Source organism: Poecilia reticulata, chromosome 10 (genome assembly GCF_904066995.2).
Source record: "Poecilia reticulata chromosome 10, P_reticulata-male-v2, whole genome shotgun sequence".
NCBI lineage: Eukaryota > Metazoa > Chordata > Actinopteri > Cyprinodontiformes > Poeciliidae > Poecilia > Poecilia reticulata.
This window is the reverse complement of record NC_088839.1, coordinates 3,025,503-3,050,741: the sequence shown is the minus strand read 5'-3', so window position 1 is coordinate 3,050,741 and position 25,239 is coordinate 3,025,503. Positions and strand designations below refer to the sequence as shown.

The following is a 25,239-nucleotide window of genomic DNA, read 5'->3' as shown; positions in this document are numbered from 1 at the left end:
CTTTAACTTTTAACATGTGAACTTGCACTCATAAATTTTTTTTTGCAGTTTTTCTGAGCACTGTAACTCTTATCTGAGATGAATTTACTGAGTCACCATGGGGATGACTGGCTGCTTTCTCAAACGTTTTCTTCCCCTGAGTACACTTTTGGTCAGAATGGCAATAAAGAAACTATAAATGTCATTATAATATTCTTCAGATTAATAACCAACAATTGTTACTTTTCTAATATCAGTACTGATATCTGTCCACCTCAGTAAAGATTTTTGTATCTTTCATTATAATCCTTTCACTGATGATGTTACTAAATACATTAAAATCCAGCAGTTATTTCCTTTCTAAAAGCTATTAAAGTAGGATAAATGTATTCAGGTTTCCCTATGAATGTATATAAAAAATGAGAGAATCAGGTCAGTATCGTCAAAGGAGACATGAGAAAATGTTATATTCCCATCTTTTCACCATTTTATAGCACTTTAGCTGTCACGATGTCGTAGCAGTTTGTTATGAGACAGATAATCTGTGAAAACAATCAATCTCCTCCACCTCCTTCCTGAATTACTATTACTGGTTAAAGTAATGCACCATTCTGACCAAAACAACCAATCAGAACTAGTAGGACACTCTTAGCGCTGTCAATCATCCTCATTCACTCACTGCTAAATGTGCTAATGGTGGAGAAACAACATCATTACAAGAAACTCTTTATCTGCCAGCACCACATGAGATGGTGATTGACAGCACTAAAACTCTCCTGCCACTGACTGGTTGTTTCTAGCACTGGGAGAAGGCAGAGGAAATAGATTTTTTACAGATTAACTCTCATACCATACTGTCACAACATACTGACAGTTTTAACAAATATGTAAAAAACAAAACAAAAAAAATTTATAAAAGTACTGTAGCTTTAATTTCACTCAGGAGAGGACGGCTCAGGAGGATGTGGGTTAGAGCTGCTACTGACTGACTCAACTGTTGTTAAGTGGTAAAAGGTACAAAGGACAAGTTAAATATATGAATATGTTAGTAATTCTTTTCCTTAATTCATTAAATGCTAGTGAAATGGAGGCAAACAGTAATTTGTTGCTAAGCTAACTATGCTAAATGGTTGATAATCTCACACAGTCTACTCACCTCTCTTGGAGAAAAACTGGGTTATAAATTAACACTCTTGCCTTTTTCTTTCTCTCCCTCTCAATTTTTATTTTTGAAAACCAGATTTTATCACTTTTCTTAGCAGCATAGTAACTGCCACAGTTGTTTGTGTTTCCTACTGTCTGCTGCTAACAGCGTCATTCTCAAGCGCTCCAAGCAGGAACGAACCATTTCATGCAGATTGAGGTGAGTTCAGGGCAAAAACGGATGTGTGTTTTTTGGTCTGGGAGTGGGAACATTAAATTTTTACTGCTAAAAACAGTCTTAGAAAATACAATATGATTAATTTTGTAATTGACAGGCCCCTGATTTTTTTTTATTTCTATGAGCAAAACATAAATTATTAAATTGTGGAGGGCCCCCTGTTGGTCAGGGCCCCTAGAATTGTCATCACTTTCCCCTCACTGGGTACAGCAATAATGTTCGTGGGTCAATTTGACCCATGAAGTGTTTTATCATGCAATAGTGTCAGAAACCAAAAAATTATTCCAAAACATTTTTGTATCTGATTATTAACTCCAATACTAACCATTTCAATCAATATTTGTGCAATGATGTTTTTTTTATTTCTCACAAATAAAGGATCAATGACGACAATGTACTTATTTACTCATTTGGACATAAAAAATGGAATTTACATTTTTTATGTCCACTGAAAAAAACTTAGACACAAAAAAACAATAATTTCCTTGAAATTGATCTTTTGTAAAGTTTTTTATATTACATTTGATTTTTTTTTTTTCAAGGGGTGATTTTTATAATTGAACTTGAGACACGTATACTGTTCAGAGTCAAATTGACGCGTTGATTAAAATCAAGACAAATGAGTCATGCAGAGAGTATTTATGTTTTCCCTTCACTTCCTCTGAGTGTCACTCAGTGTGGGTGGAGTTTGCCCACGGGAACAGAAAAGGTTCCTGTTAGAGTTATTATGTTTGTTATCATTCTTATATTTATATATTTAGAGGTTTAGTGTTCAAACTTGTTGAAACTTGGGAGACAAAATTAAATCTTCCTTAATCAAGCATGTTTGTACAGATGGTGACTTAGATCTTCCTGGGAAAGTCCTGAGCTGTAAAACCTATCTATGTGTTAATTTAGTTTCTGTGTCTCCCCTCTGTCTGTCTGAATTCACATCCTACTGTGAAGATAGGATGTGGGTTTCACCCCCTCCATTCCTGTTCACACCTTTCTCTCCCCTGCTAATAAAAGAGACAAACAAACTGAAGGTTTTCAGAACGCTCTATGAACAGCTCGGAGGAGCAATTGATAGAGTCTTCTCCTTTGCAAAGTTTGTCATGAAATTCATATACGTTGTCTGTGGTTCTTTTATGTAGGTTCTAGGAAATTACCTATCAGTTCCCGTCAAAAATTGTATGAACACCTGCTTTCTTGCAGTTTCCTAGTGAAGTAAAGAGAGTAGGGAGAAAGTGGGCTTGTGTGTGCGCGGGTGTGTGTAGGTGTGTGTGTGCAATTTTTAAAAAATTTGACATTTTTTTAGAAATATTTTTTACCCTTCAACTTGACTGCTGGGTCAAATTGACCCGAACAGTATCGATGTAACATGTAGATGCAGGAGGGGTTTCAAATGTGTAAAATGAATACATTTTCAATGTATATGTAGAGTGCACCTATTAAGACAAATAGAAAAAGTTTCATGCAAAAAAGAAATACCTAAGCATAACGCCAAACCTGGTTGGGGCTGATCAGATAAGTTAACTTAGTCGAGTTTTCCATGTGTTGTCAGCCCCTACCGTCATATTAAAGCAAGTTCTTCTTGATATCTAGAATATTGCAGTTTCTCACCAAGTTATAGAAATTGGATCTTGGGACAGACTGAGTTAAAAGCAAATGCAGTGAGCAGGTTTAAATAGAGGGAGAATCTAGAAAGCCGAGGAGAGGACATGCACTCCCTCTAAACAAGTTGCCATGTCATGATTACCTTTCACCAAGTCAGCACAACACCTCCCCTCTGTGAGCCACTGCTAGTTTTAGAGAGGAGGCATGGCTCAGAAAGGGGAGGGAGTACAAGCAACAAAATCATGGGGCAAGACAAAAAGACAGAAGTCAGGGAGACAGATGAACACAGACAAAAAAAGTTGGGTGATGTCAGAGAGTTGAATGTGGAGTAGCAGATTTAAGGAAGGAGCATGAAAGTCTACTTATAGTGTGGACTGTAACAGTGAGGAACTTTTTCCTCCCTGGACTAGTCGTACCCTCATAGGCCCCACCAGAGGGACATATCCAACCCAAACAGAAACAGAGACTGTGCGCCAGGTAGTGTTTAAGAAGATGAGGAGATCTATGTCTAATAACAAAGATGGGGAAACAGCTTCAAATGGACAAACGTTTTCCCAAAATGGAAAAGATCTTGGAGGAAAACTCCAGGAAGGTGGTGGAAAGAAGGTGGAACTGGGCAAAAAAGTGACCCTGCTGCGAGGAATCTCCATCATTGTTGGGACCATCATTGGAGCTGGAATCTTCATATCACCTAAGGGAATCCTGAAACATTCTGGCAGTGTGGGAATGTCCCTGACTGTGTGGATTGCCTGTGGTGTCCTGTCACTTTTTGGTGAGTTACATTTCTGATTCGTGGGTGGCTTCAGAGGAATGGGTTCAAGACCTGGTCATGTTCAGAGGACAGATAAAACCTAGAGGGGAACAAGAGCAGAACACCTTCTGCTGAAGCTGTAAAGGAGGACTGGATGAAGCACTGTACCATCAGTTAAAAACAAACATTAACTATGATTTGTTCTGTTTTTAAATTCACCACATTGAAACGCATGATGTAACATGTCCTAAACACACTAGTGTTATCTTTTAGCCTTAGGCTTGTACACAGGTGTTGCTTAAATCAGTTCTCATTGGATTCTTGTTCCAAATCTGGTTTCACAAGATTGTAATGTAAGTTATAATATATCTGGTGTCTGTTTGACTTGCAAGGACTTGATGTTTTAAGCTTCAACTATTCCAATAGCAAATTAATCCAAGCAGAAAGCATGGATCATGATGGGCTGAACTGTTTTCAGGTCCAAAGCTAACAGCCTTAACAAAACCTGTTTGTGTTGTGACACGTTTTATTCTTTGACCTGGATCAGTCTTTATCAAAGTCTCATTTTTATTAGCTGTGCTTACTTTCACTGGCAACACTGTAGGAAGAGGCAAGCAGCTCAGCCATAAAAGTTAGTTTGAAATACTGAAAGGAGGTTTTTACTTTTAATTAACACCGTTTTGGATCACAAAGCACCAGGAACTCCAGGAACCCGTTCATGAGCCAAAGAAGCTGAGCTGACCCTTCATATCTTTAACAAAATATTATGTCCATATTCAACATAGTCACACTTAACTTTGTCGTACCGATGATAACAGAATCCATTGTTTCCTCTGTAGAGTTAGCTGAAGTCTAAAAGAGATAATGCATCTCAAGGCGGTCCATATTTGTTCCTCCTTTGCTAAATTTGTGATTAAAGCCTTTGTTGCTCATGTGAAAGGTCATGAGATGCCCTGAGGACTGAAAGGTTCACAAATACTCAGTAAATTGCTTTCAGATCATTTGATCAGTTTTTTGTCCAAATGATGAAATACAAAAATGTCTTGGTTGGTTTCTAGTTGGACTCAAATGCAGGTAGAAAAGAGAAGTGGTGGGAGAAGAGAAGTTTTTTTTGTTTGTTTTGTTTTGGGTTTTTTAAGTGATTAAAAGATAGAGGACATTGAACAGAGCTGTTGCCTTGCAGCAAGAAGGTTCTGGGTTCGATTCCCGGCCCCGGTCTTTCTGCATGGAGTTTGCATGTTCTCCCTGTGCATGGTGGGTTTTCTCCGGGTACTCCGGTTTCCTCCCACAGTCCAAAAACATGACTGTCAGGTTAATTGGCCTCTCTAAATTGTCCCTAGGTGTGACTGTGTGTGTGCATGGTTGTTTGTCCTGTGTGTCTCTGTGTTGCCCTGCGACAGACTGGCGACCTGTCCAGGGTGACCCCGCCTCTCGCCCGGAACGTTAGCTGGAGAGGCACCAGCAACCCTCCCTCCCAACCCCACTGAGGGACAAGGGTGTAAAGAAGATGGATGGATGGATGGATGGATGGATGGATGGATGGATGGATGGATGGATGGATGGATGGATGGATGGATGGATGGATGGATGGATGGATGGATGGATGGATGGATGGATGGATGGATGGATGGATGGATGGATGGATGGATGGATGACATTGAACAGACAGTTTGAAAAAAGCTGTCCAGCCTAATCTGGACCTAACTAAAAATAAAAGCTTGCTTGTTAATTCATTTATGTGATCAGTCACATTTGTTGATTTAATTTTTCTAGCCATTACTAGAAAAGATTACTCAGATTACTGTCTGAAATAATTTACACAGAACCCATCAGATAAGTCCAAAAGGCATCACATTGTGCCCCGATCATGATGCTTGTTTCTGAGATGTTTTAGCCCACTTCATGTTGTCAGGCAGGTTCTAGTGACTCGCTGATTGTACAGGTCTGACCGTAATCAGTCTTGGATCTGACTGGTAAAATAGAACACAGATAATTCATATTTTTCATAATAGACCAAGTTAGATTGGATAACTTTTTACTTCTTTGGAGATGAAATTTTAATTTTATAACGGGCTTTTGTACTTACTCAGGTTTTTGTCTGGGGTTAAATTCTTCCTCACAGAGAAGAGAAATAAATGACCCAACCTGACATGTGCCAACAAACAGCTTGTTGGTTCTTCTCCACATTATTGCTAAGTTTCCTTCCCACCTTTACCAGCATGTGTTCCTTTGCAGATTTACACAGAGGATTAAATCCAGTCATGTTCAACATTGCTCCCATCTATATACTGAGTCTATATGATGCTTTGACTCAATTGATAATTAATTAGCAGTTGATAACTGAGTTAACATTGAGTCACGTCAGGCTGATTGCTCCACCAGCTCTCAGTCCTTAAGTAACTCTGCCCAGTGCTGTACAGTAGCATGGCTTTATTATATTGTGTTGTTGAATCCCTAAATCCTTCAGTTTTCATGCTGTAATGAAAACTCCAAGCATATTATCCTTAAATATTATACTTCAGCCTCTTCTTTACTCTCTTTATTTCTCTTGCTCCAAACTCTAATTAAAATTCAACTCTGCAGAAGTCCCTTCCTAAAGCTGCCTCAGTTCTGGAAAGCCTCCTAGCATCATATCCTGTAGGGACTTCTGGGTCTAGAGAGTATTATTCTGTAAATGTGACAGTTTCTGTATCTGTATACAGTATGTCTTCTTGATATTCAACCAAAACTAATATGTTACCTTTGTCACTGCAGGAGCACTGTGCTATGCTGAGCTGGGGACTTGCATCAAGAAGTCTGGAGGACATTACACATATATAATGGAAGCATTTGGACCTCAGATGGCTTTTATCAGACTTTGGGCTGATCTCATTGCAATAAGGTGATGTATAGCAAATCTTGTCAGCCCAATCTGTAAATAAAACAGACAGTGACCAATGGTTTAACACTAAGTGACAAATGGTGCCCTGTCCTTCTTTCATGCTCGAAGTTCCCACACATTTCACCCAAAGCCAAACAGTCAACATGCAGTGCTGTGGTTTCAGCACGTCGGTATGTGCAGGATGTCACCCTGCACCGACCACCAGGGGGGGACCTATCCCACTTCAGTATACATCACACATATATATCCAGTCATTTACATCCTAAATGTTTCCAATTATTTTGAATTATTCTTCAAAAAAGATCCCATGACTTTAAAAAACTTCCCCCGGGCTGCTGGTAGGTAGAGAGGTAACAATGGAAAATAGGATTCAAGCCAACGGTCCATACCGGAATATGTCCTAAAAGCCTTATTTCCAGCAAATGCCTTTATTCTGTCTCCTACAGTCTGAAATAAATTAATAAATGTATCTCTGACCAAATTAAAACTATGTGCTCAAAACAAAAATAAAATGCCATTCTGTTGGAATGTCACCACGTTCAGCCTTTCATAAGCATTTTAATTTAACCTTGACATTTTAAAGTCACTTAAAAAAAGTTATTTTAATAAATTTGTGCCACGTGCAGGTTTTCATTTTTTATTCAACCATGCTAAATTTGACATTTTCATTCTCGGTTCATCTTCTGGTTTCTTTTAATGGGCTTTGGTCCTTGAAACAGCACATATGTTCAGAAGTCTGATCTTAAATGAAAAGTGACCCAAAGCTGTAGGACAGCTATAGCTATAGTTTACAAATGCTAAGGAACATTTTCTGCTCCTGATTATAGAAAAAGATCAGTTTGTTCTTTATATTGGTTTAAAACGTTTTCTCAGTAAACCCACCAGATTGCACCAAGTCATTGACTTTCAGCATCCACTCCTGTGCGAATGCACAGTGACAGTAGAAAATTGATTGCATTGAACTGCAGAAATCCCTCATGCTGACCATGCATGCTGTAACAGTGGAAAGAAAAACTTTCCTTTCACAGGAAGTAATCTCCAACAGAGAAGACAAAGCAGAGACACAAGAAGAAGAAAGCCTCCACTCCCCTCAAGAAAGGTGTAAGAACAGAATAGAATGCCAGACCCAATGTAGCTTCTATGAAAAGAAAAAAAAAAAACGTCACAAAGTTAAAAAGCTCAGACTGCAAAATTGGAGAGTAGTAGGAGAATGTGAACAAATATTTATGGAGCTGATTTACTTAATCTCATCTGTTCCATGCTTTCTGCACAGCAAATTCAAAAGTGTTAAATTTCCAGTGTAAGTGTTGTATGTTAAAAAATACAGTGTTAATTCAACACTTGTTTAGTCTAATTCAGCCACATGAGTGTTAGTTTCCCTAAAGAGTTCCAAGTATTGCTGACCAATCAACACTGGACAGGATTACTGTCCAGTGTTGATTTCTAAATTAACACCAACACTAACTCAGTCTGGTGTTGATTTAAAAATCAATATCAGTTCATCCCACAGTTCCAACATATTTGTGACATCACTTCAGGGGAGGAGCTACAGGTATGGTTGGGGGTCCAGCAAGCCCCTGGCCCAGGACTAGAGGGGGCCCAGATGGAAGGCAGAATATTCATTAAGAGATTCAATTATTTTTTATCACATCTGACAAAAGTTGTAAAAGAAGTGCTCTCTCCTGTTGAAAATTGTGTATGATACCCAAGTAGCTTATATAGTAGGGTGCCGTGCCCCATTGTTGACTCACAGTTGCTAAAATCCTTAGCAGACTGACTGATTTTAGTGACATAGTGGGTGTAAAATATTGAATAATATGTTGTGCTACACGACTGGCTTTATTTTCACTCTTACATTTGACTTTATGACACACAAAACTACAAATGAATCGTCCTTATTGTCTCCAGCTGCATTCTGGGTAAAACTTGTCACCAACGACATCATCAGTCACTTGGAAACAGATGACAAACTAGCAAGAGCATTTCTCCGGACTACGTTAACATGTTTTGAATTTGTGTTGTTTCATCATTAGTGACCAGTAGCCTGGTGTTTCTGTTCTTCTCTTGGTTTGTTGTACTTCATGTCAGATGGATTTCAGAATCACATAGTTGCTCTCTCTGGTGATGAAACTTGTTAGCTCCGCTGTTGCAGGCATGTCTATGTTGTAAAGTTAAATTATCATGAGCTTTATTATATGGGCCCGGTTATTAGCCCCGCCTCCCGGCCGACGCTGACTTGTTATGCTACTGCGTCACATGTTTGCCTGAGGAGCAGAGGCAGCAGTATGGAGCTTATTGTAACAAGGTAAGTTCCATGTTAAAATGATCATGTTTTTGACTATTTCTTATGGAGGCATTCACTTTCTGTTTATGCAAGAGTATCGATTCATGTACAGTACATAGTTTGCTTAACATAGGTTTATTTGTTTGGATATCACGGTATATATGACTGTTTATTATCTTAACCGAACATTAAAACTGTCAGGAAAATCTGGAGGGTTAACATTTGGGTTAACATTATTTAGCTGCGGAGGTCGTTTTCTTTAAGTCTTTAAGTTTTTGGCTGTAGACTGCAACTGGGGGAGTGGCTGTGCTGGACCTTTGGCTTGATCTATGCCACAGGTGTCAAACTCCAGTCCTGGAGGACCACTGTCCTGCAGCATTTAGATGTGCCGCTGCTGCACCACACCTGAAAAGAATAATTAGGTTATTAGCAGGACTCTGGAGAACTGATCTACACAATGAGGAGGCAATTGAGCCATTTGACTCTGGTGTTTTGTACCTATGGCATATCTAAAAACGGACTAAATGTTTTTTCTTTGTTAGTATGTTTCAACACATTTCTTCAGACAGGTTGGCACAACTTTTAATGCTGTCCAAAAAAATTTTTATAAGCCGACTAATTTCATTAGTAATTATTTCTTACTTTTTAATGCTTTATCTTGTAAACCAGGTGGGCAGAGTAATTTGAATGAATATGATGGTGACACACACAGGTGGGTCTGATTAGTTTTGTTCATACTTCTTTTTAAAATATTTGTTCATTATCCTAATGTTTCTGCTATATTTCCTGTTTTTCCTTCCAGCCTGGAAGTCTTCCTCATTCATGTTGGCGAAAACAAGAGCAGCACCAAAGACCATCACAAGACCATCCATGGCTGCTTCCAATGAACTTTCAAAGCACACAGTGCAAAGTACCATGAATGAATGACCTTTGTTGTATATTGCTGTCAGTGCTGTTTGATGTTTTGAAATAAAAGTAATTATATACTGCAACTGGTGCTGGTGTGTTTGTAGACTCAAGTAGCATCTAATGTCTTTTAAAATGAATTTGGGGATTATTGATGGCCAGTAGTTTCTGGGGGAAAAGGTTTTAATTGCTCTAGTGGCTTTTATTTGGTAGTAAATTGACAAAAAAAGTGGTTAATGAGAGAAGGGGAAGACTGGGAAGCAAACCCACGACAGCCGCATTGAAAACTAGATCCTCCATATGTGGGTTGTGCATATGGACAACCCACATATGGGTTGGGTCCATCCAGAGTGGACCAATATAGACACCAGGCCCAAATAATAAAGCTCATGAAATTTTAACTTTACAACATAGACATGCCTGCAACAGCGGAGCGAATGTGGTGGGATGGCGTTCCACCCTCCCCCACTATGTGCACCGTTGATTGGTGGGGGGGGGGGGGGGCGAATGCCTTTATAGTTGGGCGGGCCGCTGCAGGGTGCATGCGTCTTTGTTTCTCCCACTGTTGCTACGGTCGGCAGCTACGTCGGCTTGTGGGTTTGGTCGACTCGTCTGCGATCGTAAGTGGTAGTGATGGGAAAATGAAGCCTCATGAAGCAATGAACCTTTCCAGCCCTTTGCTTTGCAAAAAGGTTCGTTACTCGATGCTTCATTCATGACTCACTAGTGACATCTGCTGGTGAAACTAACAGCCTTTTCACTCAGTTGGATCATACTTCCAAAAATTACTAAATGCAATATTGTCACAAAGTTTTTTATCAAACTCATATTTAGTAACAGGAGAATCAATGAAACCATATTTAATTGTCATATGTTTTAATTATTAAAATGATTTGTAGCCAATCTAATCCTGGTTTATGTTGAACGTCAGTGGTTGTGTTGGGTTTTCTTTTATGTCAGACTTATTTGACCATAAAGACATTTGATGTTTTAGTGTCTTGGGAGTGCAGTGCGTGTGACTTCCGTCTGGTCATCACCTGCTGACCCGCTTCCTCCCGGGTTAGGCTGTGTTTTCACCCCTGGGTAAGCTAACTGCTATTTAGCTTTTGATTTCTTTTATCTGGATCCACTGTTAATGGGTTTTTCTGTTTCGGTCACCTGATTGTGTTTGGAGCTGCTGCGCTTAGGACGCTCTGCTGTCTTATCTTGTCTTACCGTTGTTTGTTTGGGCTGCTCTCAACTAAACCTGTTGCTGTGTGGGTGGGGCGTTACTCCTCTGGCCCCGTCAAAGGACATTTGGAACTTTGATGACGACAACTATTCGTTTGAAGTATTTTCTTTTACCGTTTTTTTGTTGTTGAAGTACTAATTTGTTTTCTTTTTGTTTGATTTATTAATTTCTTTTGCATTTCATGGGTTCTTTTTGTTTTCCTAATTTCTTTTGCATGTTTGTTCATTTCGTTTGGAATAATTGAACTTGTCTGTCCTTTTCCTTATGTGTTCCTTTTGTTCCAGGGACTGAGTATTAGGACCGAAGCCTCATTTTTAAAAGATTGTTTTTAATAAAATATTGTGCACTGCTAAGTCTGTGTGCGGGTGCATCTTGTCACCATAAAAAAAAAAAAAAAAGATCTACACCTGCAGGTCACACTAACAAGTTTCATCACCAGAGAGAGCAACTATGTGATTCTGAAATCCATCTGACATGAAGTACAACAAACCAAGAGAAGAACAGAAACACCAGGCTACTGGTCACTAATGATGAAACAACACAAATTCAAAACATGTTAACGTAGTCCGGAGAAATGCTCTTGCTAGTTTGCCATCTGTTTCCAAGTGACTGATGACGTCGGTGACGAGCTTTACCCAGAATGCACCTGGAGACAATAAGGATGATTCATTTGTAGTTTTGTGTCATAAATTTAAATGTAAGAGTGAAAATAAAGCCAGTCATGTAGCACAACATTTTATTCAATATTTTACACCCACTATGTCACTAAAATCAGTCCGGTAAGGATTTTAGCAACCGTGAGTCAACAATGGGGCACCCTACTATGTAACCTGTACACTATTTTCAACAGGAGACAACACTTCTTTTACAACTCTTGTCAGATGTGATAGAATTAAATTTAATCTCTTAAGGCATATTCTGCCTCCCATCTGGGCCCCCTGTGGGTTCAGGCCAGGGACCTGCTGCACCCCCCACCCTATCCCCAACTCCTCCCCTGAAGCAATGTCTCAAATATGTTACAACTGTGGGATGAACTGTTCTATAATTATTTCTAAATCAGCACCAGACTGAGTTACTGTTGGTGTTAGACTAAACAAGTGTTGAATTAACACTGTATTTTTAACATACAACACTTACACCGGAAATCTAAATCTAACACTTTTGAATTTGCTCTGTATGCTGTGTACCTATTTAGGACCTAGCAGATAATGTGAGGAACTCTGAGGCTTTGTCTGCCTGCAACCTTTGGGATATCCAGATAAGAGCAGAGAGGAGAGAGAAGCCCTATATGTGTACACTGCCAAGCCAAAGCTGTGCAAACAGTCTAGTGGTTATCCTGGCCTGACCAGTTTTATACTGGCCCCCGGCAAGTAGGATTGCATGAAAACCATGGGAAGAGACGAGGGTCAGACGCAGAGAACAAAAGGAGATTTTGTCAGCTGCAGCGCCTCAGCAGTTGCTCCGGGGAATGAACAGGGTGTTCTGCTGAGCCATGGATCAGTCTGTGGAAGCAGCCAAACTCAGAAGCTCTGTGCTACGGTCGCTTCACTCGGTGACCACAGGGTTCTGGAAACAGAGGAAGCTGTATCTGACACACACTGACCCAATAAAACCCAGCAAAACCCCGAGCTTAATTCAGCAGAGGTCCTAGCAATTAAAACTGCCTTAACATTATCACAGTTACATTTGTTTCATGTTGTATTGATCCTAAGGCAACTAAGACTTAAAGGTCATCACTCATTCCTTATGCAACATACATGACTTTACAAAGGTATTCACACTGCTTGAATGTTTCCCAATTTGTTCTATAGCAGAGGCTCCCAGCCCCGGTCCCCTGTGCCCTCTGTGCCCTCTGTCCTGCATGTTTTGTCTGTTCCCCTTATGTTGCACACCTGGATTAGATGAATAGGTGATTAAAGGTGCACTCACACCAGATTTAGTCTGCTTTAGTTCCCTGGAAAGTCCAGTTAGTTTGCTGAAGTGTTTAGTATGTAAAGAAAGGCGCCTTTCCTTAAAACTGAAATTTTGAGCTTAAACATGCAGACATGCACATACAGGATAGCAACAAAACAAAGCTGAGAAACGTTCAACTTTTGGCACTGTCATTGGTATCACACCCTGTGTGTTTGATTCACCCCAAGTAATAGAAAAGCTTCACTGTCCATTGCTCCCTGTGCGTCCTGCAAAGAGAGACTGCCGGAAACTTTGGGGCCATTTTTCTACCTGTCTTGTGCGTATGTGGACTGAATTTGTTGACAGTTCTTTTCATTTCAGCTCAAACTCAGACAAACATCATTCTTGAGTATTATCACAGACCACAGTTTGGGTCTATGTCTGGAGTTTGACTTAATCAGGCTGCATGGTGGATAGTTGGCAGATTTTATGACTCCCTGCTTACGGTCTCTCTGAACTTCAGTTCATGTTATGTTAGGACAGGAGACCAGATGTTTCCATCCCTGAAATTATGATGCATAGAATCACATATCTAAGTCTAAACTATGTTACAGAGAGTAAACACAACACACTTTATCTGTGGCATTGTTCATTAAAATGGCACATTTCTGATGTACTAAAATTAAATATGATTGGTACACTTAATGATATTAGCGATTAGGTAATGCATTCAGCAAGTACTTTTACTTTTAATACTTAAGTATTTTTAAAAGCCAGTACTTTTTTACTTTTACTTAAGTAAAATGTTAATGTGGTACTTTGACTTTTACTTAAATACAGTTTTGTCTGTGTATTTGTACTTTTACTTAAGTAAATATTTTGAGTACTTTCTCTACCACTGTTCTTCACTAATGTTCTCTAAACTATTGAAGCTTTTACAGAACTACTGGATTTAAAATACAAACAGGTAGACTCTGTTTGTAAATTAAATTGTGCTGTATTTTTTTAGCGTATGCTCACCTCACTGACGTCTGATAGGAATTGCTTTACGCTGGGTTACAAGAGTAAAGAGGACTGGACACAAAAATCTTTAAATAATTCCAAAAATATCATGCATTATTTTGCTTGCACTTTACAATAGTCCAAATATTTGTGTGTGTTACATAACATACCAGTAAAAAACAAAAAACTTTGTGGTTGCAACATTTGGAAAATGTCCAGGGTGTGTGTACTTTTAAAAGGCCACTGAGGATCAACTCCAGACAAACATTAATGTTTCTATTCTTGTCTCATTCTTAACAGATTTGCAACAAATCTGTATGTTGGAATCAGTGGAATAGAAGGCTATTTGGGGAAAATAAAATCTATTTGGTAAACGTAGACCTTTAGATTTAAGTATGTGAAGCTGAAAGCATGTGAATGTGGATGGAACCAAAACTACAAACTGAGCTGACAATGTCACTGTCAGTGAAAGTGTTGGATCTGTATAACAACCCAAACACACAGCGTGGTTATCAAAGTCCAAACACAGATAGTGGAAAATCTGAGGGTTTTTCAGCTGTAAAAGTAATTTAGTCTCACAGTGTAATCTGATATGAATGTATTGTATCCTACAGGCCTGCAGCGCTGGCGGTCATTTCTCTGGCCTTTGGGCGGTACATCCTGGAGCCGCTCTTCATGCCCTGCAGTATCCCCCCCATGGCTGTGAAACTGGCCACAGCCATCGGCATAAGTAAATATGACAGCTATTGCTTTTTTACCTTTCGCTGTCTATGTGTCAGATTACTCTATAATCTTTTTGGCCTGTTGTGGCCTTCTATGTAAACACTGACTGTACAGATGCACATAATTCATCCCACTGATCAATACACAAAGTCCCATTTTGGAGGCTACATGCAGCTTTCATTTAAACTGGATGTAAATATTTCCATCGAAATTTAGACTGCCTGTAGCTCAAACAGTTAAGCCCTTAGTATCTTATCTATAAACCCAACTCAGACCAGAGCAAATTTGTGAGAAGCTCAAAGTCAATAAATAATTCCTGAAGGCCAGAAAGCCAGAATAATTCAAATGCATCTGGACATATTTCTCTTGTCTTCATAAGAGAAGACAAGAGACTTGTTCCTGATAGATGTCATTAAATGTCTATTGCACATGTAGAGTCTTTGGAAAGTTAGTTTTTAGGCAAAATGTACTCAGATTTAAGCCTGTTTAATTATAATTTCAAACACATCAGCTGCATCCTGTGAGGAAGCCAGAAATTATTTCTTTGTGGATGACTGCAATGAGAGGAAAGAATGTTTCTTCTCCTACTACACAATATAGCCATTGGTTATCATAGTTGCCTTTAGGCTTAAAGCAGACTCTCACAGTATATGTGTGTCATCAAGCTGTGTCAGTATGAGAAGGTAAGCGGCCACTGACTGCTGTTTCCCTGCAGCTTCTGTTGTTTATCTGAACAGTATGAGCGTCACCTGGACAGCAAGGATCCAGATCCTCCTCACCATCAGCAAGTTAGTGGCCATCACCACCATCATACTTCCTGGGATGTTCCAGCTCTTCAAAGGTAATACTCTGTCATAATGAGCTATATAAATCTCCACAAACAATGAGACTTCCTCATTCCATACTCAAAAAAAAAAAAACTCAGTGAATTGTTGAACTAAATAAATTGAGCTATGTCCAAATTAATTAATATAAATGAGTTGAAATTAGGGGTTGCACAGTGGCGCAGTTGGTAGAGCTGTTGCCTTGCAGCAAGAAGGTTCTGGGTTTGATTCCTGGCCTGGGGTCTTTCTGCATGGAGTTTGCATGTTCTCCCTGTGCATGGTGGGTTTTCTCCAGGTACTCCGGTTTCCTCCCACAGTCCAAAAACATGACTGTCAAGTTAATTGGCCTTTCCAAATTGTCCCTAGGTGTGAGTGTGTGTGTGCATGGTTGTTTGTCCTGTGGGTCTCTGTGTTGCCCTGCGACAGACTGGTGACCTGTCCAGGGTGACCCCCCCCCCTCGCCCAGAACGTTAGCTGGAGATGGGCACCAGCAACCCTCCTGAACCCACTGAGGGACAAGGGTGTAAGAAAATGGATGGAGGGAGTTGAAATTACGTGGTTTATCTATAATGAAACATTTTTATGAAGGAATTTTTGATGAAAAAGTGTTTGTGGTTTGTAATTGAGAAGTTGTGGAGAAAAATCCTTGAATAGTTTTGTAACTATAGATTTTTCAGAAATACAAATCAGCAGTTACAAATCTTCAATACAGTTTGTGTACAAAACACAAGTTGTATTCTTTGAGTCCAACTTTTAAAGAAATCTTGCACTTAATTTTGCCCCAAATGACCTAAAACAAATTTGCATACCTGTGACGGAAAAAAATAACTTATGACTGATGGAGGATTGTTGCATTACATCAATGGGTGTACTTTCTTTATCTTTAGCTGTAAGGTGATATGATGCAGCACTTTACCAGCTAGTTTGATATTTGTTATGCTGTTTTATGGGTAGGGGTACACAGAGGTCGCGCTAGCCTTTTTTGTTCTCTGTCATCTTGACCGAAAGGATTTTAAAAAATCGGTCATTTACTATTTTTACCCGTCAAATTAAAATCACATTAACATCGGCTATTTAACCACATTTTTATGCAGTTCAGTTATTATTTACCGTGAATCCAGATCCCATCACACATAAAGCAGATAAATGCATGTAACTTTTTCTCCATAGTGACAAAAACCACTGACTGGCCCCAATAAATTATAATAAACTAAATTAAACGATTACATCACTTCAGCTGCTGGGGTCTGAACACACAGCTTCACAAATCCCTCCTGTTCACATTTCCAGAGAAACCGATCTATTGAACTTTTTATTTTATTTTTATTTTATTATTCTTTTTACTCCGTGAAAACGTGCGCTTTTACGAGGATTTTTATTGAATTTTTTTTGCATGGTTTCTCTTCCCCAAAACTGACGGATGTTACCTCTGCAGCGCTTCTGAGTGCCGCTCTCCTTCTGGGTTCGGGACGGTAACGTCTTCAGCTCCATTTGTTAAAATCGCAGGATGAGTTAAGTTTAATTCGTCGCAGCAGCGAAGAATTAAACTGCGGCTGCTCATTCATTTTTTATTTATTTTTTTGGTATTATTATTTTCTAAGCCCTCTTCTGACACATAACATGTGATAAAATTATTATTATTATTATTTTTTGTACAACATAATAAGCCCTCCGGTCGCCTTGTTACCTTTGACCTTTTGCCCGAGACGCATGACGCAGTTGCCTCTCGCACAGTGAGTTAAGGCGGCTAACTGGAGCTTAACGTAGCAAACGTTCCAGATTACAGAACAGTTTTTGGTGAATAAAAAAACGTTTTTTGTGAATAAAGTGGGGTAGACTTGCTGCTTGTCAGATGATGGAAAACGTTTAACGTATCGTTTCTGCTTCAGCTCGGAGTCGCGGTTTAAGCAGAGAGGTAATAAAATACAACAGACACTGACAGGCCTCTGCGTCTGCCTTTCTCTGAAGAACTACTGAGCGGGAGGAAACAGGCAGGTGAGGAAAAACTGTTCTTATCTATCGATTCAGTATTTTTATCATACAGACATTAGGCTGCTGCTGTTGTGCTATTAGCTAGCTGCTAGCTAACAACTTTGCTAGCAAAGCAAGATAACTAAAAGCTTCTTCCCTGTGTACGAGGCACATCGCCCGTCTAAAACATATCATCTCCCTAATGGACCTTACCAAGCTCCGCCCAGAAACGCCCCTCGAAAGTCCCACATGACTACATGTCTCACAAGCAAAGCCCCGCGGTGCTTAGCTTCTATGTGTAAACATGGCATTTTTTCATTTCGACTGACTCTCTGCAGAGTATTTCTGAGTCGATTAGTTTAGCATTTCTGCCGGATTTTTACAAAATATCAGCCACGGCAATGGACAGGGGAACCAACAAGTCCATGTCATCTTTTTTTGGACGACATCAAGGTGTTTGAGCCGCGATGCCTCCAACATTGTGCGCGTCACAGCGAAAAGCTACCTGTCGATGAGGAAAACAGCAGATCCTCACACCCTCAGCATAAATATAGCTGTGGACAAGATCACTTGACACCTATTGTTCTTGCAAGGCTGGGTAAGTCGGGCATTCATGATTTAGAGCAGTGGTCCCCACGGACCGGTACCGGTCCGCGCAAGAAATAATTAAATATTTCCGTTTTATGTATTATTTGAGTCTGGAGGAACTTTTATTTTGAAAATCCTTTAACCAGATTCTCTCGGTTACTTGCGCACCAACACTGAGGCCACAAACAAAATGAGTAAGAAACAGATCAGATGTCTTTGGAAAGTTTATTTGCGAAGAAGAGGTTTTATTCTCGTTCCCAGACAGGGAACACCCTACAGGCTGCGATCAAAGGCCCAAGACAACAAACGTAAAATGGGCATTAGCCAATGAAACGCGGCCCCTGTGGTAAGGTCCATGGATATGTCTTCCAATTTCCTTTCCTGCATAATGTACATTGCATTTATTCTGGCGTTAGGTAAATGTATCTTGAAGGAGAATAACACTTAAATAAAAGTCAAACAAGGATATTCATTTAGAATTAAAAATAACTCACCCTGAATTACCATGATAGATATAATGTATGTAATAAAAGTGACATTAATGAAGGGGAAAAAACTCAATCCAGACTTTAAGTTTAGGGTCTGGTTTGCAGAGTATGAAGTTACATTTTCTCAATTATTTAATGGAAAAAAAAAAACTAACCTCAGTTAAGTAAAATAAAATTGTAATCAAAACTTTTGGAATTGTAATGATTTCTTTTTTTAAAAAACAAATCGTTTTGTTTAAAAAACTTTTTTTTTAAATTAAATAACTAATTTTTGTCTTGTGAACTTAGAAAGTTATTTGCCAAACATAAACATTTATTTGCATACATCAGAAATATTTTGTTGTGATTTTGGGCCCTGCCCACAATGTCATGTTAGAATCACAAGCAAAACTTTGAGTCAAACAAAAACTTAGAATAGCAAGAAAAGATTTCTGACATGCACCAATAAGTTTGTTTTGCAAAAAAAAAAAAAAATCACTTCATGAGACAAATGTGATTTAAATGTTTAAAAAAGTTTTTTTAAGCAAAACTCAGTAGACTTTTCTCATGGTGACATGCATTAACAAATCAATTTTTGCTTTTGTATTTTTCCGTTTTTCTGCAGTTCCACATTTGATGCAGCTCTGCTTTCCTGAATGGACCATCTTCATCTCCACTGCAAGTGTAGCAAACAGGCAGATCTTTGTTTTATAGATTACTGTACACTAAAAGGTTGCATTGTGCTCTTGTTTATATTTTTAATAATGTAATTATGTAAAGACAAAATATGTCTGGTGGTCTATCTCTGATTTACGTATCTTGCAAAATTGCGGGTTTGAATATTGCAATACTTTCCTATAACAAAATAGACCAGCAAAAATAAATTACTAATAAAATATCTTACATATGCATAGTTGTATGCTCTATATAGAGATTTTACTTAGCTTTGATTGTATATCTCACAATTTTGTAATTTATCATTGTCTATTAAACTCTGAAAGCTGAGTGGCTTTGTTAATATTCTGTCCTAAAATGCGGTTAGATGTGCCCTTTTCTTTTTTTGAGCCCTTAAGTGGTCTCTGCACGGCCCTGTTCTACACCTTTATTTATTTACTCGAGATAAACTGCCGGCTCCTCTGTTTAGACTCTAAATTCATTCAACATTACATTCTCTTTAGTTTTCTCTGTTCTGTATGTAATGGAGACTGAAACTAAACACGCCATTTCTACCAAAGGTTTTGAATGGGCTTCCTAACGCTCCAAAGCCTCCGGTCCATAACTCTTCAACACGCTGTCAGCTCCCGGTCAGAGAGACGCATTTAGTTCAGTGTCCGTGAGATGATATTCAGAAAGGATTCTTTTATTGATTGATTTTAGTTTCCTCTGCGATGAACTCTTTGCGTAAAGTCTATAATGTCTCCATGTGCGCCAGTCAAGGGTGTTAATTGTAACCTGTCAAATGACCAACGGGCTTTAAATTTTCCCGTTGTTTAAAAACATAACAGAAAATATTCCGTTAACCCGACCTCTGGGGCTACACAGTAGTGCAGTTGGTAGCACTGTTGCCTTGGAGCAAGAAGGTACTGGGTTCAAATCCTGGCTGGAGGTCTCTCTGTGTGGAGTTTGCATGGTGGGTTCTCTCCTCCCACAGTCCAAAAACATGACTGTCAGGTTGATTGGTCTCTCTAAATTCTCCTTAGGTGTGATTGAGTGTATGTGTGTGAATGACTGTTTGTCTCTGTGTTGCCCTGTGATGGACTGACCTGTCCAGTGTGACCCCGCCTCTCACCCGTTGACTGCTGGAGATGGGCAGTAGCCCCCCTCATGACCCCAGAAGGGATCAGCGTGTATGATGATGGATCAATCAATCAATCAATCAAATTTTATTTGTATAGCACATTTCAGCAGCAAGGCATTTCAATGTGCTTTACATAATGAAAGGAAAAAATAAAAACAGCATGTGACATTGAATAAAAAGTAAGAAAGAGAAAGAGATTAAAAAAAAAAAAGATAACATATTTTTGTTACGGAATTTAAGCGCCTGTCGTCGCCGGACTCCGCCGTCCGTTTAACACGGGTATCATTCAGGCCCCGTCGCCTGACAGGACGGAATGGAAGGATGTTTTATTGGTAATGAATGTTTGTTCAACATGACAAAAGTTTATTTACTGTGGAAATTGTTTATCTTTTAGTAAGTCAAACTAAAACTACAACTGTTATAGGAAATTAAAACTAACTTAGTAAAGCAAAATTCAATGATCACCACTCTTAACTAAAAGTCATTAATTAGGAGCTGCAAAGTATTTTTGATTGGTTTTACTAAATACAGTTAGGTTTTATTTATATACTAAACATAAGTCAGTTTGTAGAAATTGTTGACATAACTGTATTAAGTAAATTGAATAAGTTATTTTTTGAGTGCGGAACACTTGCAGTACTCCATCTGCTTCCATTAAGTGTTGTTGAAAAACCCTTCAGGGCTCACACTGAGCACTCAGCCACAACAACCATCAAAGCTTCCTTAGTATCATGCTCAAGCATGCACTGTAAATACCAGCTTAGAGACTCGCAGGCTGTGACGCACAGCTGTACGCAGCAAGCAGCAAGCACAACATTTCACAATGTCCTGAAAGGAAGCAGGTGTTCAGAGGAGCTGCTGCTCTCCCAGTTTTTGACCTCCATTTTAAATATGGTTATTTACTCTAAATGATTAATATAATCATTTACAGGATATGACACAAAGTTGCTTTGATTTCACAGTTAAAAGAAAAAAAAAAACAAGAACTTTTACATAAATTCTGACTGACTCAACTAAATGACCTCACTTTATTAATCTTGTGCTTCTGGCCAGCAGTAATGCATCATTCAATTCTTGTTAAGAATTGTTAAGTGGATTGAAACTGTTGGCTATTTCACATAAGAACCTACAAAAATATGACATAATTGTACTAAGTAACATAAATGAATGCTATCTGTTGGAGGATAAAATACAAATATATATTTAATTAACATGATAACCATAAACTGTGTTTTTTGCTAACTCTGATGAACACTCTTAGTTTCCCCTAAATTAATTGTGGGATAAATTCTAAAGTTCTGATTTACTTAGATATTTTGTAAACTTTAGTTAAATAAAGTTTGACATCCGTGTTGAAGATTTGGTAATCGACTGTTGAAAATTCTTACAGTCAAATAAGAGCATAAATTAATGCTCTTATTTGTAGGTGAAGGTGGTTTACGCAGCAGATCTGTTTCCTCTCCTCATGTTTTCTCTGTTTTTAAATAAACTTTCTTAAGCAAGTAGTAAGTACACAACAAAAAACTAACCTTCGTATTTAGGTTGATGCCCCCGTCAACCAGCATTAGTGGTTGGAAAAACAGGAGAGTCTTTGTGTTGCAGCAGCAACACCAAGTATTTCTGGCACTGCTCAAATCCAGAGTCATGGAGTACCTTTGAGAGGAAAGTGTCCTGTGGCCTTAATGTACGAGGAGGATAAGAGCACATAAATAATATCCTTCCAAAACATGGAAGATCAGATGTACAGCAGGAATTTAGTTCCTCTTTACTATTATGACACAAAAAGCTAATACCTAAACTTGGCTAATGATCATATTAGATTTTATAGAATTCATAAACAAAACCATCTGATTTCTTTCCCCATTAGCTAGGATTTCCTGGCCTTCCAATAGGAGAGCAGCAGCCGTCCTTGGAGTTTTAGCTATTTATCACAGCACACTATCCAACTGTGAACAAGTTATTAATCAAAAGAAATTAATTAATTTAAGTTGATTAATTACTCCTTTAAATACCAGAGTGTATCTGTTAAACCTGCGGCACTGTGACTTCACTACTACAGAATCAGATTTTAGCCTGGAATGAACACATTTTAATGAAACCATTTTAACTTCATAATTCTGAATGTTTGAACTCAAGTAATAAAAGCTGTACATGTGTTGTGTTTGGTCTAATGTCAGTCAGTGTGGAAAACCATTTATTAAATGAAGTTGCTCTGAAAACTCACCTCATAGGTAACAAACTAATGTAAAATAAATAAACTAACAGGGTTAGCTTGGCCTGTTCTGTAGAATACCTACTACAGCTGGTAGATTTCACATTACTTTTGTTCTTTCCTGCTTATCAATACACAGACTTTATGATTCTTAGCAATGCAATTAAACAATGTAGATGAATTATATTGTGGGCAGCATTTGCTCATTCACAGCTTAACGTTGATCCCACTTGAGGGCTATTTTTCAACCTTTGTTGGCAGAACTCTTTCTCTCCAATCTAAATGAGAAAATTGTTCCTCCACTCATTCACTTTATGGCTGATTTTATTATTATTGTTAATAAATAGGATGCTCCTGTTCTTGTGTGCAACTGCAGCTACAGTCCAAACCAGAAATTTACATACACTAAATAAAAAGAAACAAACCTCTCATGTTTTAGGTCAGTCAGAATGATCAAAATTATTTCTATTTGCTAAATCCCAGAAAATGTAGTGCAAAATTTTTTAAAGAGATTTGTTTTTCTGTCTTTGAATTCAGAAGTTTATATTCATTTTGTGAGTATGAGGAAAAACTGTCTTTAAATTGTATGACTTGAGTAAAACCTTTTGAGTTTCCTTCCATAAACCTCTGATAGGTTCACTGTCACATTTGAGTTAACTTGAGACTCACCAGGAACACACAACCTCATTGTTTGACACGATGGGAAAGTCAGCATAAATTAGCCAAGATGTCAGGAAGGAGAATAATAGAGCAGATCCAGTCTGGGTTATCCTGAGGAACAATGTACCAATGCTTGAAGGTGCTGCAGTCATCTGTTCAAACAATTACACACAAGTATAGTCATGATGGGAATGTCCAGCTATCATAGTGCTCAGGAAGGAGACGGGTTCTGGTTCAAACTGGGTTGTCTCCAGAACAAAAGGCAGAGACCTGGTGAAGATGCAGCTGAAGCTGATAAGACAGAGTCATTATCCATAGTGAAACTGTCCAGTACCGACATGAGCTGAAAGGACACTCAGACCATGGCAAACATGTAATGTGGTTTGATGAAAAAGAAGTGGAACTGTTTGGACATAATGACCATCAGTACATTTGGAGAAAGCATGGGGAAGGTTGTGCCATCCTAAGTGTGGAGTACGGTGGTGGCAGCATCATGTTGTGGGACTGTTTTACTGCAGGAGGAACTGGTGCACTTCATAAAATAGACGACAACATGAGGAAAGAACATTATGTAGAATTATTGAAGCATAAATTTAGGAAATAAAATGTTGGGGACAGATTTTAATCAGCATTCAGCCACAGAGGTTACAGAGTGACTCATAGGAAACACACTCAGTGTTTTGGTGTGGCCATCACAAAGCCCTGACCTCAGTCCTATGGAGAAATTGTGAGTAGATCTGAAATGTGTGTGTGAGCGAGGAGGCCTGCAGACCTGACTCAGTTCCACCAGCTCTGTCAAGATGAACGGACCAGAACTGCAGCAAACTATTATGAGAAGCTTGTGGAAGGAAACTAAAAAGGTTTGACCCAAGTCACACAGTTTAAAGGCAATGCTAACAAGTAGGACATGTATGTAAACTTTTGATTTTGAAGAAAGTTACAAAAAATTCTAAAAAGTCTTCTCAGTTTTCTGGCATTTAGTTAATAGTCATATTTGTTGTCATTTTAACTGACTGAAAACTAAAGAATTTAGTCCTATTTAACTTCAGACAGTGAGAAAAAATGTATGTGATTTTTAATTTGCTGTACTTAAACTTCTGGTTTCAACTGTATACATGTATCATTATGTGACTACAGCACTCACTCTTCACTTTAAAACAATGAAGGTGTTTCAGAACACCTAAAGTAGGTAATGCATGTCCTTTTGGAATATATGTGTGTGTCTTTGTGTGTGTGCAGGTGAGACCAAAAACTTTGAGAATGCCTTTGATTTGAGCGAGCTGCAGCTGTCTGGAATGCCCCTGGCTTTCTACTCTGGGATGTATGCATATGCTGGTTGGTAGGTATGATCCACACAAACAGGCCGACACATTCAGGCAAAATTCACAAAACAAAGACAGACGGTCAGTGTTTTCTCAATAGCAGACGACATATTTTAATCCTATCAATCAGCAGATAAAATTTGGAATCGTTAGATTTTTGCCTAACATAAAAGAATTATTAATACTACTGGAGTGACTAGACCTCCAGTGAACAGATGCTCAACAGACACTCATCTAGAGTGGCAGCCAGAATTTTTAGCACAACCAGTGAAGATGTGTTAAAAGCCTTCAAATGAATTTAACCTTTATGACAATAAAATAATTTCTCATGGAAAATATAGAAGCACATATAGGGAACATTCTTTCATTCTCTCTCTATGTACTGTATAACTATACAGTAAATATGGGGTAAATATGGTTCATTTACTCTGATCCAAATCTGTTGACGAGTTTGTTAACTTGCTGTTCTTCTGTTGGATTAGTTTCTTTTCACACATAAAAAACTCCAACAAAGCCTAACCTTTCACTGCTGACCACATAACAACGTTCAGTCTGATTACTGGTCAGATATGAGAAGAGAGAACCAAATGTAAATACAGGAAGCAGATTCTGCACTCTGAGCTGGGGAACACATCATTTAATCATCTCATTAATTTTGACCATATCAGGCAAAATTATCTGAAAACAATTATTTTGAGATGTTTTGAAAGTTGCATGAGGTTTAATGCTTTATGGAAGAGATGTGCATTGTTTATTAGCTTAGTTTCTCA

General features: G+C 38.6%; 1 protein-coding gene across 1 annotated transcript in view; it reads left to right on the top strand.

Annotated features, from left to right (window-relative positions):
• The first annotated feature begins 3,207 nt into the window (after positions 1-3,207).
• The window catches only part of slc7a11 (solute carrier family 7 member 11), a 34,966-nt gene continuing 12,934 nt past the window's right edge, over positions 3,208-25,239 (top strand). The window contains exons 1-5 of the mRNA XM_008419872.2: positions 3,208-3,728; positions 6,462-6,588; positions 14,519-14,634; positions 15,343-15,468; positions 24,387-24,486. Coding sequence (XP_008418094.2) covers positions 3,449-3,728; positions 6,462-6,588; positions 14,519-14,634; positions 15,343-15,468; positions 24,387-24,486 — 749 coding nt within the window. The 5' untranslated portion in view covers positions 3,208-3,448. The remainder of the gene's footprint in view (positions 3,729-6,461; positions 6,589-14,518; positions 14,635-15,342; positions 15,469-24,386; positions 24,487-25,239) is intronic.